The following is a 15,547-nucleotide window of genomic DNA, read 5'->3' on the forward strand; positions in this document are numbered from 1 at the left end:
CCTCAAAGGCCGTATACTTTTTGTCAGAGTCTTTCAGCGGTACCTGATGGTACGTGCTCTTTAAATCGAAGGTTGAAAATACCTTGTATTTGGCAAGGTTGTTGACCATGTCATCTATGCGTGGTAGCGGGTAGGCATCCAGATCGGTATATTGATTAATAGTCTGCGAATAATCAACACATAGACGTTTCTTATGTTGTTTTAAAGGGTTTTTCACAACGACGACTTGAGCCCGCCAGGGAGATGAACACGGCTCGATAATACCGTCAGCTAAAAGGCGAGAGATTTCTGCCTCGATAAATGCTCGGTCGTCTTGGCTAAAGCGCTGCGATTTGGTGGCTATGGGTTTACAGCGGGGGGAGAGATTGGCAAACAGGGAGGGCTAACCGAATAAGGCCGCCGAGAGTGCACAAAATGGCACCTTAGAAATGGTAAGCTCCGGCTTCAACCCTCCAAACTCAAAAGTGAGTCTTTTGTGCTGCTTCTGGAAATCCTGTCCCAGAAGCACATCACTACATAAGTTTTCGAGTACTCCGAGCCGGGTGGAGGGATATGTGCGACCATTGAGGATGAGGTTGACAAGACAGAAGCCAGAAGAATTGGTGGTCAGAGTCGTCAGAGCCATTGCAATCTCCCTGTCCGAGGGATAAATGCGCAGTTTTAACCTGCTGACAGCCCGCTTACTAATGAAGCTGTCAGAGCTGCAGGAGTCGATTAGCACGCTTAGAGCATGCCCATTTACTGAAACCTTCGTGGCTGCATGGGACAAACTTTGGGGAAAAACAGCTGTGATGGGAGGAGGGGTAATTTTTCCTTTGGCAGCTGTAGCCTTAGCAGTGGTTCTTGTGGGAGGAGCAGCTCCATAGATAGCAGCTGTGAAACTAGCAGGAGCTCTCGACCGGTATACTTTAGAGGAGCGGCCTTTCTTGTTAGCAGAGGCCCGTGACTGGCATACCTTGGAAAAGTGTCCTTTCTTGCTGCAATGATTGCAGGTCGCATTACGAGCCGGGCAAAATTTTCTGTAATGGAACGTACCTCCACAAAAGAAACACTTTCTTCCTGATTGCCAGGATGCTGCTAAGGCGGGGTCGTCATCAGCGAAGGCCTCTAGGGTAGGGTCGTCGCCCGTTAGAGTAGAGTCATCAGCGGGGGCATCCGCCCGAGACCTATCGAAAGACTCATTATAGGTGATAGCCGCCGCCCGTGCACGTGGTGGGAGATAAGTGTCTGCATTCTTCTTGGCCAAGTCCAGGGAACACGCCTGGTCATAAGCAGTCCGCAAATTGAGGGTTTTATTTTCCAGCAGGCGCTGACGTATAAAAGGGGATGCAATCCCATTGATAAAGGAATCGTGGATTAGTTCCTCTTGATACTGTTCAGCTGTAACCGCTTTAAGGTTACAATCTTTGCTGAGCCTGCGAAGTTTCTGGAGGAATTCATCAAGTGATTCCCCAGGCTGCTGCCGAGTTGTGGCCAGTAGGTGTCGAGCGAAGATTTCATTCGGGGATTTGACATATAGCTGCTGTAAAATTTGGATAGCAGCGTCGTAGTCTATACAGACCTCAATATAATCATACACATGAGGGGATACGTAGTTAATAAGCATTCGTAACTGATGCGCTATCAATTCTAATAAAAGGCTGGGCAGAGTTCAGAACGACAGGCTTTTATTAACTACTGAATTGCACTTCAAACAGATCAGGACTATGCCTCTAGTGGACGACCGAATGCCAGAGAGCTGCCATGCGGCCGTCCTTATACCAGGTAGCCAAGGGCGGAGTCAGCTGAGGCATAGTCAGGCATAACAGTGAAACAAGAGTGAACGACGACAACAACAACAACAACAATAGTGAACACAGTGAACGACAGTGGTTTACCATAGTAACTTATTAGAGGCACCCGCCCCACATTCTTCAAGAAAGTTGCTAAAGGTACGAAACCAATGCTCCCATACCTTCGCTGCCGCAGGTGCATTCAGGTCCAGGTCGAGACGAGCGGGTCTAAGGAGTTTTTCCGTGATGGATTAGTTTCTTGCCCAAGTCCCTTTCTGTGGTTCGAGTTGCAGCTGGTTGTTCCGAATCACCCAAGGCATGGAGACGATAACAAGTCGATTAAATTGACATAATAAAGACTCACTACGCACTTGGTTGTACATAAAGCAAGGCTTTAATCGACTTGTAATAAAACATGGAGGTCTAGTTAGTAGTCACTAGCTTCCTGTTTCCAGATTGTCTCTGGCCAAGTTGGGCCCACGCCCGAGTATTTATACTCCTCGGACGGCGCCCTCAGCTGGCCGTTCAGTAGTACTTCCTGAGTTACTTTTTGTAGAAGTTGCAATTTACGACATAATATATAAGTGCACCTGTAAGCATTTAAAAAGTAAAAGATTAGTGAGAATGTAGGTGAACTAGAGGAGAATAATGCTGCTTCAATACTTTTATTCAAGAAGTAAGGGACGGATAAACTGGGTAACATTGGACCATTTAGTCGGAGTTCAGTGAGCTAACTCTTGGGTGGGAATTTTAACTCCCAGGCAAGAACGTGATGGGATTGGAGCAGGTCTTCCATATTCTCCGCTCGTTCACCTGCAGTCTCACTCACAGCATCATTTGTAAAAACTGATGCAAAATATTTATTTAATATCTCACCCATACCTTCATCCTCCACAACTAGACCCCAGTCCTTCATGTGTGTGGTTCTATCTGCTCTAACTTGTCTTTTACTTTTTAAATGCTTATAAAAACGCTATTACTATTTCCTTTAATATCCTACTGGCTGAATTCCCCATCAAAGCGGTAGATAGTTGGCCCGCAGAGACTGCCTACCGGGCCAAGGTAACTGTGAGGACGGGGGATGGGAGTTCCCGATGATCAGTTCGGGAAGGAGAGTAGCTATGAGTTTAGCAGCAGGACCAATGCCTGCACAGATGGGCCCAAGCCATCCACCACCTAAATTGGAAAACGGTCGAAATGTATTCCAATTTCTACCCCACGACGAGTTTGTATAAAACATAAGCTAGGCTGCAGTTAGAGACTGTCTGCAGTTTCAAGCGGTCAATATAGAAAATACATTAATGCTATAGGGTGTGTACAGCATTGATTTACCAGGATGATCCCAGGGATAGGAAACTAGTTATGAGGAGAGAGGAGAGGCTGGGAGTATTCCCACTGGAGCAGAGAAGGTTAAGAGAAGATTTCACAGAATCATAGAAGCTTTACAGCACAGAAGGAGGCCATTTGGTCCATCATTTGATCCATCTTTGAAAGAGCAGTCGTGCTTAGTCCCGCATCTTCGCTTTTTGTCCGTGACCGTGTAACTTCCTCATCCTCTAGTATCGGACAACTCCCTTTTAAAATTATTTATGGAATCAGCTTCCACCACCTTTTCAGGTCAAGCGTTCCAGATCCCGACAACTCTCCCGAGTGAAAAAATTCTCCTCATCTCCCCTCTAGATCTTTTGCCAATGATTTTGAATCGATGACCACTAGTTATTGATCCACTTGCCAGAGGGAATAATTTTTCTTTCTCTACTGTAACAAAATCTTTCATCATCTTAAAAGCCTCTATCAGGTCACCTCTTAACCTTTTCTGTTCCAAGGAGAACAGTCCTAACTTTTCCAACCTCTCCTCATAACTGAAGTCCCTCATTCCTGGTAACATGCTGGTAAACCTCATCTGTCCCCTTTCTAAGGCTTTTACATCTTTCCTGAAGTGTGGTGACCAGAATTGTCCACAATACTCCAGCTGTGGCCTAACCAGTAATTTATAACGTTCCAGCACGATCTCTTTGCTTTTATATTCTATTCTTCTATTTATAAACCCAAGTAACTCGAATGCTTTTTTAACCACCTGATCAACTTGCCCGCTGCCTTTAAGGATTATATGCACACCGAGGTCTCTCTGCTTATCTACACTTTTCAGAATCGTGCCATTTATAGTATGTATACTGTCTTTCCATATTAGTCCTCCAAAAGTGCATTACTTCACACTTCTCCGCATTGAACTCCATCTGTCATGCTTCTGCCCATTTCACCATCTTGTCTTTGCCATCCTGAAGTCTATAATTATCCTCATCATGATCTACTACTTTGCCAAGTTTCAGATCATCTGCAAACTTTATAATGCTGCTTCCTACACCCGAGTCTAGGTTGTTTGTAAAAAAAATTGAAAAGAGTAATGGACCCAAAACTGACCCTTGGGGAACACCACTGCAAACCACCTCCCAGTCTGAAACACATTCATCCACCACCACCCTTTGCTTCTCGTCACCGAGCCAATTTTGTATCCATACCGCCACTTTCCCCTTAATTCCATGGGCTTCCATCTTCTTAATAAACCTGCTGTGTGGCACTTTGCAAATGCCTTCCGAAAGTCCAAATATACAACTTCCTTGATCAACCTTCTCTGTTACCTTATCAAAGAATTCAATCAAGTTAGTCAGATATGATTTAGTAGCAGTTTTTAAAGTTATTAATAACTTTGATTAGGTTGAATAGAGCAAAAATATTTTCTCTAGAAAGATAGTCAGTGACTAGGAGTCATCAATTTGAAATTATCACTCGGAACAGCAGGAAGCCATTCAACCCTTCGGGCCTGCTTCACTATTCAATTAGATCATGGCTGATCTGGACTTGAACTCCATTTACCCGCATTTGTGCCATATCCCCTGATGCCCTTTCCTAACAAAAAAGTATCGATCTCAGTCTTGAAAGCTCCAAATGACCCCCAGCATCCACAGCCTTTTGGGCAGGGAGTTTCACATTTCCACTACCCTTTGTGTGAAAAATGTTTCCTGATTTTGCTCCTGAACGGAATGGCTCTAATTTGAAAATTATACCCCCTTGTTCATGATTCCCCCAGGAGGAAATAGTTACTCCTTATTGGCCCTATCAAATCCTTTTAACATTTTAAACACCTCGATCAGATCTCCCTGTTAAGTCTGTGTGTTCCAGTTATATTTAAGGTCAATTACTGACACACACTACAAGAATAACTTTTCAATAGGTCTTTACTATTCGGAGGTTAGGGCTGTACTACCCAGCAAATTACTACACAGCACTTATATACCGGTGTGGTCACCACCGGTATTACCATATACAGCAGCCAGAGAAAGTAGTACATCTCTTAAGGTGGAACAGGTTTAAGTTCTCTTAAGGTGGAACAAGTTACATACACCACAATCCTCCCTTTTTAGCTTAACAGTTATATCCCCATTTAACATAACATAATAACATATATACATATACAACTTCATGTAGAAACAGTTCAAAGGTTCAGTCTCTCAGGAGGCCTCCTGATTCGAGTTGGATAACGCCTTTCAGGGGTCTCTGATTCTTGTTGCTGAGGTGACTCCTCTAGTTGGTCTCTTATGTCTTGGACATCATCAGGTACATTCACTGCCGAGGTAGATGCTTCAGGTTCACTAACTTCTTCCACGGTTGTCTCTGTCGTAACCATGGGTTCGACCCTTGTTCTCGATTCTACCAGTTGGTCAGCATGACGCCGTATTACATTTTTACCAACATCTACCGTGTACATCAGGGGTCCTTGTCTGGCCTGAATTGTTCCGGATTGCCATTTCTCGTTTCCATAGTCCCTGGCCAACACTGGTTGTCCTACCTCGAAACTCCGAGTGGTCTTGTTATTTATATGCTGGAACTGTTTGTTTTCAACTTCCCTCCGCACATTTGGTTTTAACAAGTCCAACCTGGACCGCAACCTCCTGTTATAAAACATCATGGCAGGACTTTGGTTTGTCACTGCATGAGCGGCGTTTCGATATGCCAGTAGAAACTTGTCCACCTTATGTTGTAGTGGAATCTGATCTTCGCTCATGGCCTTTATTGCCTTTTTGAATGTTTGTACAAATCTCTCAGCCAACCCATTTGTAGCCGGATGATATGGGGCAGAGGTATAATGTTTCACCCCATTCTTCTTTAAGAATTTTTGGAATTCTTCTGACACGAACTGTGGTCCGTTGTCGGAACATATTTGTTCTGGCAATCCGTTCCTTGCGAATATCGTTCTTAACACCGCAATTGTCTTTTCTGAAGTAGTGGTAGTCATCTTGATCACTTTTGGCCATTTAGAATGTGCGTCCACCGCAATTAGAAACATGGAGTCCATGAATGGACCAGCAAAGTCAATATGTACGCGTTGCCATGGGGCTGAAGGCCATTCCCATGGATGCAGCGGTGCAATCGGAGGTGCATTTTGCACTTTTTGGCACCCTGAGCAGCTTTTCGTCAGCTCCTCTATCTGTTGGTCGATACCCGGCCACCACACATAAGCCCTAGCAAGGCTTTTCATCTTGACTCCCCCCAGATGACCTTCATGCAGTTCCTTTAGAACTCTTTCCCTTAACTTAGGAGGAATAATCACTCTCGTTCCATACATCAATGTTCCTTGACAGACGGACAGCTGGTCTCGTCTTGCCGAGAATGCCGGTAACAGAGAATCACCATGTGCTGGCCATCCCTTCAATGTCACCTCGTAGACTCGGGACAGTGTCGGGTCGTTCCTGGTTTCTCTTTCAATACTTGCATTGGTGACTGGTAAACACTCGATGATGGTCGAGTGAAATAACTCAACAGGATCAACCTTCGTTGTCTCCTCGTCTTCAGGTAGTGGCAGGCGCGACAGCCCATCAGCATTACCATGCTGCTTTGTACCTTTGAATTCTATCTGACATTGATGTGCCCCTAGGAAAAGGGACCATCTCTGGAGTCTCTGTGCTGTCATCACCGACACACCCTTCTTAGGGTTAAAAATGGATACCAACGGCTGATGGTCTGTCAGAAGCGTAAACTTTTGGCCCTGTAGGTAATGATTAAACTTCTTTACTCCCCACACAAGGCTGAGAGCCTCCCTATCTATCTGAGCATAGTTGCGCTCAGCGGAGGTCAATGATCTGGATGCGAATGCGACTGGCCTCTCCGTGCCATTTGGCAACTTGTGTGAGAGTACTGCCCCAATACCATATGGAGAAGCATCACAAGCCAAACGAATAGGCAGTGTTGGGTTGAAGTGAGCCAACACTTCCTCTGAGGTTATCAATTCCTTGCTTTTGCGAAAGGCCTTCTTACAGTCCTCGCTCCACTCCCATGGTACTCCCTTCTGCAAAAGAGCGTTCAGCGGGTGCAGTACCGTGGATAAATTTGGCAGAAACTTATGGTAATAGTTAATCAATCCTAGGAACGACCTCAACTGAGATACATTAACCGGAGCGGGAGCCTTCACAACCGCTTCGATCTTGTCAGGAGACTTATGAAGTCCCTCCTGGTCAATGACATGGCCACAGTACGAGATCCACTTCTGAAAGAACTCACATTTCTGCCGATTAACTCGAAGTCCATATTCTTTCAATCTGATGAGCACCAGTTCCAAATTTGCGAGGTGTTCCTCGTCACCATCTCCTGTAATCAGAATATCGTCCAGATAACATTGTGTGCCTGGAATTCCCTGTAATACCTGCTCCATGGCCCTCTGCCAAATTGCTGGAGCCGATGCCACTCCAAAAACCAGTCTATTATACCGGTACAAGCCTCTATGCGTGTTGATCGTGAGGTACTGGCGTGACTCTTCCTCAACTTCCATCTGTAAGTACGCCTGCGCCAGGTCTATCTTGGTGAAGTGTTTCCCGCCCGACAATGAAGCGAAGATATCCTCAATCCGCGGAAGCGGATACTGCACCGTGTGAAGCACCGGATTAACAGTGATCTTGAAATCTCCACAGATGCGAACCTTCCTTGGTTCTCCCGGCTTGTTGCGCGAAGGACGTTTCATCACGGGAACAATGGGCATAGCCCACTCACTCCAGTCTACCTTAGACAGTACTCCTGAACGTTCTAGCGCTTCCAGCTCCGCTTTCACAGCAGGTCGTATCGCATAGGGTACCGGTCTGGCTTTGAAAAATTTTGGTTGTGCATGTTCTTCAATCTTGATGTTTGCCGTAATTCCTCTCAGTGTTCCCAGTCCCTGCTGGAACACCTCTTTAGCATCGTCCAATATTCTGGACAATCGTTTAGGTTTGACATCTGTTTCCCTGGCATCTACCGTTAGTGCTTTTAAGGAATGCCAGTCCATATTCATTTTTCTAATCCACTCCCGTCCCAGTAGTGGTGGACCTCCTTCAGGTAGCACATATAAGTCCATTTCTCGGCTTTCTTTGCCCTTGTGGACCACCTTTACCTCTATCTTTCCGATGGGGTATACTCTTTGCCCCGTGTATGTTTTCAATACAATCTCCGTATCCCGTAGGGGAATATGTTGGAATAACCTTTTGTAATCTTTCTTATTCATGACCGCCAATGCCGATCCAGTGTCCAATTCCATCTTCACTTGGACTCCTGCTATCTGAAGTGTGACCCAAATTGTCTGGAGGTCTGCTTCCTTACCAACGTTGTGTACTCTTAAGCTACCCAGTTCATTACTGCTGGCATCTGAATCTGACTTCTGTTCGTTTGAACTGTTCTCTGTCACCTTGTGTACCTTTCTGTACTTTCCCTGCGGTGACTTTTTGTTGCTGGTCTTCTCTCCTGACCGGCATACTTTAGCTATGTGGCCAAGCCTGCCACATTTTCTGCATTCCTTATTTTTGAACCAGCACTGGTTCTGATCGTGCGTTGTCTTTCCACAACGATAACATTTTACTGTACCCAAGACCATTTGATTTGTGCTGAGTTCCAGTGACCGTAGCTGCATTACTGCCGTGCCTCTCGCTGCGGCTTCGTGCGATGCTGCCATAGCGACAGCTTTATCAAGTGTCAGCTCATTCTCCTCAAGCAGTCGCTTTTGTGTCTCTTCTTTTAACAATCCACGCACAAATTTATCTCTTAGCGCATCTGTTAGTCCTGTTCCAAACTGACAGTACTTTGCTAGCTTACGCAATTCAATTAAAAATTCAGCATTGCTTTCATCTTTCAGCTGCTTTCTGCTGTAAAATTTAAATCGTTCCGCTAGCATCAGCGGCGTGGGGCTTAAATGATTTTTCAGGATGGTAACAATATCCGCGAAAGTCTTATCCGCCGGTTTCTCTGGTGATAGAAGGTGTTTCAATTGCCCGTATGTCTTCGCACCCATTAAGTTTAATAAGGTTATTGCTTTCTCCCCATCTGGTATCTTATTTGCTCTACAATAAACTTCTATGCGTTCTACATACGTGGTCCAATCTTCGATGTCGCTATCAAAGGTATTAATATTCCCATGTTTAGGCATCTTTGCAATTTTTTTATTTTATTTATTTATTTATTTATTTCCAAAATGGCGGCTTCCCGTGCTTGGCGGTCTTTCCCGCGCTCGTCTTCTTCACCCGCTGGCTGCAATGGTGATTGCTGTGCTGCTGCCGGTCTCGCCTCCCCAGTGGTTAACAACTCCCCCGACGCTGCTTCTACTCCACCGCGGTTCCCGTGGGCATTCGCGCTTCCCTGCCGTCGCGCCTCGCAGCCCTTCTTGCAGCCCGGTTATGTGCACCCGCTGCGTTCGAATTCACCGCGGCTCTTGCGCCTTCAGCTACCCCAGTCGCTGCGCCTTTCGGCCTGAATGCGGCCCGGCCCTTTTCACCGGCCGCGGTCGATTTCACCGCCCTCTTTCCTCCGTCTTCCCTCCCCTTCGCTACAGCCAACGCGGCCGACTTTCGCTGATTGGCTTACCCACCACCGTGGTAGAAGGAAGATAGCTGTCTGCCGCTGATGGGGGCTTCGAGTTCAGAATTTCTCTTCTTCACTCCGGGTCCTCGATGCCTCCCGCGCGACGTGCTGTTCAGCAGGATGATGAGGGTGGATGCCTCTTCTCGACGCCCGTTCTGAGGACGAAGCTGCCGTGGATGTAAACTGCCGCAGGGTAAGATCGGACGCGTCACCACTGTTAAGTCTGTGTGTTCCAGTTATATTTAAGGTCAATTACTGACACAGACTACAAGAATAACTTTTCAATAGGTCTTTACTATTCGGAGGTTAGGGCTGTACTACCCAGCAAATTACTACACAGCACTTATATACCGGTGTGGTCACCACCGCTATTACCGTATACAGCAGCCAGAGAAATTAGTACATCTCTTAAGGTGGAACAGGTTTAAGTTCTCTTAAGGTGGAACAAGTTACATACACCACACTCCCCATAATCTGCTAAACTCAGTGGTTTGAGAGAGGGTTATGGGGCACGGAGTGCTTTGCCACAGGGAATAGTTGAGGCAATTTCGTCTTGTAAGGAAATATTAGCAAAATTTTTGACACCGAGAAAGATACAAGACTATTGGAAGAGCGTGGGGCAGTGGGATTAGTTACGGATCACTCGAGTAAAGAGCCAGCACAGACCTGATGGCATAAGAGATCTTTATCTTTGCTTTAAGCTTCTATGGTTTTAATCATTAATCTTGCTTCATTTATCCAAACACTTTCTTTTTAAGCCACGTACCTCATCCTCCTCAGTATCAGTTGACGAAAAGGATTCTGTTTGCCCTCAGATGTGGACATGTGAATTCTGCAACAAAAATAATGCTCTGGATTATCGGTCCAACAAAGCGGGACTCGGAGATGATCAGCTTTACATCCATCTCCCTAATCCTATGACCTCTGAGCATATCGACGATTCGCTGGTCGTGTTCTGTGTTGATATCTCCGGCAGTATGAGTGTGACATTCGAGGTAAATAGACTGAGAGTCTGAGTGTGCAGTGAGAGGAGAGATGCAACCTTTATTTTGGTAATACTGGAGGATGATGTGGCACATTGGCATGGTTGCTACTCTTACACTGTGGGGATGGTGCAATGTGAGCTTAAAGGACAATCTTTTCATCAAAATTGTTATATTTCCTTCCATGGCAATATTCTTCTTCCTTTCCATTACAGCCCAGCTTCCAATGTTAGGCATGATGTGGAGATGCCGGTGTTGGACTGGGGTGGACAAATGTGAGAAGTCACACAACACCAGGTTATAGTCCAACAGCTTTATTTGAGATCACAAGCTTTCGGAGCGCTGCTCCTTCGTCAGGTGAAGTGAAGAGATGCATATAGGCACAGCATATATAGCCAGAGAACACTGCCAGACGATTACAGGTAATCTTTCTAACTGCCCTTTATCACACCTCGGCAGAGAGATAATCACAGCAATCAAAGGTATGAAAGGTGTCCAAACAGGTCAGTCAGGAAAACATTACATCAAAGAACAATGAGGTGGGGTCACAAGGGGTCAAATGTTGCAGATGCTGGGGTCTGTATGAAAAACAAAAAACAAACAAAAAACAAATAATAAAAAAAAAAATTTTTTTTTGCTGGAAATCACAGCAGGTCCGGCCGCATCGCATCTGTGTAGAGAGAACAAGCCAATGATGACTCGAGTCTGGATGACTCTATGTCAGGTGGGGTTACATGTAGTGTGACATGAACCCAAGATCCCAGTTGAGGCCGTCCTCATGAGTGCGGAACTTGGCTATCAGTTTCTGCTCGACGATGTCACGCTACATGTAACCCCACCTGACGTAGAGTCATCCAGACTCGAGCCGTCGTTGGCTTGTTCTCTCTACACAGATGCGGCCGGACCTGCTGTGATTTCCAGCAAAAACCATTTTTTTTTCCATTTGTTTTTTGTTTCTCATACAGACCCCAGCATCTGCAACATTTGACCCCTTGTGACCCCACCTCATTGTTCTTTGATGTAATGTTTTCCTGACTGACCTGTTTGGGCACCTTTCAGACCTTTGATTGCTGTGATTATCTCTCTGCCGAGGTGTGATAAAGGGCAGTTAGAAAGATTACCTGTAATCATCTGGCAGTGTTCTCTGACTATATATGCTGTGCCTATATGCATCTCTTCACTTCACCTGATGAAGGAGCAGTGCTCCGAAAGCTTGTGATCTCAAATAAAGCTGTTGGACTATAACCTGGTGTTGTGTGACTTCTCACATTTGTCCAATGTTAGGGGCACTGGATCCCAGTGTAATCCAAAGAGCCAGGAGAGAATTCAAGGCTCATATCTTAACATAGAAGTAGTGTATGAGACTGATGGCTGTCGACCCTTTTACAGCCTCGCTGCGACATACTGCAGTGCCTGGAATAGAGGCTTCAGCTTTCATCAATATTATTCTGTATCCCGCCACTATGACCAAGCTGTTACAAATTTCAGGCTTACAGGAGATATTCTCTTGGACTTGTTATCACCCTTTCACTCCCATAAGATGATCTACAGAATACCTTTACTGCCCATAAACTAGTTAAATGATAGCACAATTTTTGCAAAGTAAACATAATGAGATAAGCTGTTTTGGTGATGTTGGTTGAGGGTTAACTATTGCCCAGGATTCCCCTGCTCTTCTTCCAATAGTGGCCATGAGATCTTTTACGTCCACCTGAGAGGGTAGGTGGGGCCTCGGTTTAACGTCTCATCCGAAAGACAGCACCTCCGACAGTGCAACGCTCCCTCAGTACTACATTGGGACCATCAGCCTAGATTATATGCTCAAGTCTCTGGAGTGTGGCTTGAGCCCACAACCGTCAGACTCTGAGGTGAGAGAGCTACCATTGAGCCAAGGCTGACACCCTTAGAGATCAGGGATGGGAAAAATTTGTGGGCCTTCTGGCACACTCTTGTAACAGTAGAGTGCTCCAGAAGGCTGTAAATTAAGCCAGGACCTGGATGTGTTGGGAGTTCCCATGTCCCTGGCCTCTCAGATTCCGCATGTAGGCTGAGGACACCCAGCTCTGCCTCACCACCACATCTCTCGACCCCCAACCTGCTTCTAAATTGTCAAATTGCTTGTCTGACATCCAGTACTGGATGCGTAGAAATATCCTCCAACTAAATATTCGGTCCCTGCCACAAAATACATTTTCTAGCCATTGACTCCATCCTTCTCCCTGGCCACTGTCTGAGGCTGAACCAGTCCGTTCGCAACCTTGGTGTCTTTTTTGACCCTGAGAGGAGCTTCCGACTCCATATCCGCGTCATCACTAATACCGCCCACTTCCACCTCCGTAACATCACCTGACTCTGCTCCTTTCTCAGCTCACCTGCTGCTGAAACCCTCATCCATGGGAATGGTAGCATAATGGTTATGTTACTGGACGAGTAATCCAGAGGCCTCGACTAATAATCCGGAGACATGAGTTCAAATCCCACGATGGCAGCTGGGGAATTTAAATTCAGTTAATTAAATAAATCTGGAATGAAAAGCTAGCATCAGTAATGGTGACCATGAAACTACCAGATTGTCATAAAAACCCATCTGGTTCACTAATGTTCTTTAGGGAAGGAAATCTGCCGTCCTTACCCGGTCTGGCCTATATGTGACTCCAGACCCACAGCAATGTGGCTGACTCTTAACTACCCTCTGAAATGGCCTAGCAAGCCACTCGGTTATAACAATCCGCTACAAGAAACAATAAGAATAAAACTGGACGAACTACCCGGCATCGACCTCCGCACCGGCTACGGACAGCACAATGGCACACCCAGCCCAGTCCACCCTGCAAAGTCCTCCTCACCAACATCTGGGGACTTGTGCCAAAATTGGGAGAGCTGTCCCACAGACTAGTCAAGCAACAGCCTGACATAGTCATACTCACAGAATCATACCTTTCAGCCAATGTCCCAGACTCATCCATCACCATCCCTGGGTATGTCATGTTCCACTGGCAGGACAGACCCACCAGGGCTGGTGGCACAGTGGTATACAGTCGGGAAGGAGTGGCCCTGGGAGTCCTCAACATTGACTCCGGACCCCAATAAGTCTAATGGCATCACATCAAACATGGGCAAGGATACCTCTTGCTGATTCACCAGCTGAGGGAGGGCAGTAGGTGATAATCAGGACTCCTCCATGTTGAACACCACTTAGAAGAAGCACTGAGAGTAGCAAGGGCACAGAATGTACTCTGGGTGGGAGACTTCAATGTCCATCATCAAGAGTGGCTTGATAGCACCACTACTGACCGAGCTGGCCAAGTCCTGAAGGACATAGCTGCAGTCTGTGCCTGCGACAGGTGGTGAGAGAACCAACACGAGGGAAAAACCTTCTTGACCTCATCCTCACCAATCTACCTGTCGCAGATGCATCTGTCTGTGACAGTATTAGTAGCAGTGATCACTGCTCAGTCCTGTGGTGACGAAGTCCCGTCTTCACAATGAGGACCCCCTCCATTGTGTTGTGTGGCACTACCACCGTGCTAAATGGGATAGATTCAGGACAGATCTAGCAGCTCAAAACAGGGCATCCATGAGACGCTGTGGGCCATCAGCAGCAGCAGAATTGTGTTCCACCACAATCTGTAACCTCATGGCCTGGCATATCCCTCACTCTATCATTAACATTGAGCCAGGTGACCAATCCTGGTTCAATAAGGAGTGTAGAAGAGCATGCCAGGACCAAGCATACTTAAAAATGAGGTGCCAACCTGGGGAAGCTACAACACAGGACTACATGTATGCTATAGACAGAGCTAAGCGATCCCACAACCAACGGATCAGGTCAAAGCTCTGCAGTCCTGCCACATCCAGTTGTGAATGGTTGTGGGCCATTAAACAACTAACGGGAGGAGGAGGCTCCATGAACATCCCCATCCTCAATGATGGCGGCGCCCAGCACGTGAATGCAAAAGACAAGGCTGAAGCATTTGCAACCACCTTCAGCCAGAAGTGCCAAGTGGATGATCCATCTCGGCCTCCTCCTGAGGTCCCCACCATCACAGAAGCAAATCTTCAGCCAATTCGATTCACTCCACGTGACATCACGAAACGGCTGAGCGTACTGGATACAGCAAAGGCTATGGGCCCCAACAACATCCCAGCTATCGTGCTGAAGACTTGTGCTCCAGAACTAGCTGCTCCTCTAGCCAAGCTGTTCCAGTACAGCTACAACTCTGGCATCTACCTGACAATGTGGAAAACTGCCCAGGTATGTCTTGCCCACAAAAAGCAGGACAAATCCAATCCGGCCAATTACTGCCCCATCAGTCTACTCTCAATCATCAGCAAAGTGATGGAAGTGTTGTCGACAGTGCTATCAAGCAGTCCTTACTCACCAATCACCTGCTCACTGATGCTCAGTTTGGGCTCCGCCAGGAACACTCGGCTCCAGACCTCATTACAGCCTTGGTCGAAACATGGACAAGAGCTGAATTCCAGAGGTGAGGTGAGAGTGACTGCCCTTGACACCATAGAAGAATCATAGATTCATAGAAATTTACAGCACAGAAAGAGGCTATTCGGCCCATCTTGTCCGTGCCGGCCGACGAGTTATCCACCCTAATCCCACTTTCCAGCACTTGGTCCATAGCCTTGTAGGTTATGGCATTTCAAATTTAAAAAGTTGGATATGCACTTGATGAGGATCTCTGCCTCTACCACCCTTTCAGGTAGTGAGTTCCAGACCCCCACCACCCTCTGGGTGAAAAAGGTTCTCCTGGACCAATATGTCGACGAACCAACTAGAGATCAGGCCATCTTAGACTGGGTATTATGTAATGAGAAAGGATTAATTAGCAATCTTGTTGTGTGAGGCCCCTTGGGGAGGAGCGATCATAATATGATAGAATTCTTCATTAAGATGGAGAATGA

At 46.4% G+C, this 15,547-nt stretch overlaps 1 protein-coding gene across 2 annotated transcripts in view; it reads left to right on the top strand.

Annotated features, from left to right (window-relative positions):
* Window positions 1-15,547, top strand: part of LOC147099711 (circularly permutated Ras protein 1-like) — a 166,732-nt gene that overhangs the window by 39,195 nt on the left and 111,990 nt on the right. Inside the window, exon 8 of one of the 2 annotated variants that reach the window (XM_085969104.1) lies at window positions 10,406-10,642. In XM_085969104.1, the coding sequence (XP_085825230.1) occupies window positions 10,406-10,642 (237 nt within the window). The remainder of the gene's footprint in view (window positions 1-10,405; window positions 10,643-15,547) is intronic. The other variant, XM_085969105.1, reaches the window with a different exon arrangement.

The sequence above is a fragment of the Somniosus microcephalus genome, chromosome 28 (genome assembly GCF_052327205.1).
Source record: "Somniosus microcephalus isolate GS21.2 chromosome 28, FLI_Smic_1.0, whole genome shotgun sequence".
Taxonomy (NCBI): Eukaryota; Metazoa; Chordata; class Chondrichthyes; order Squaliformes; family Somniosidae; genus Somniosus; species Somniosus microcephalus.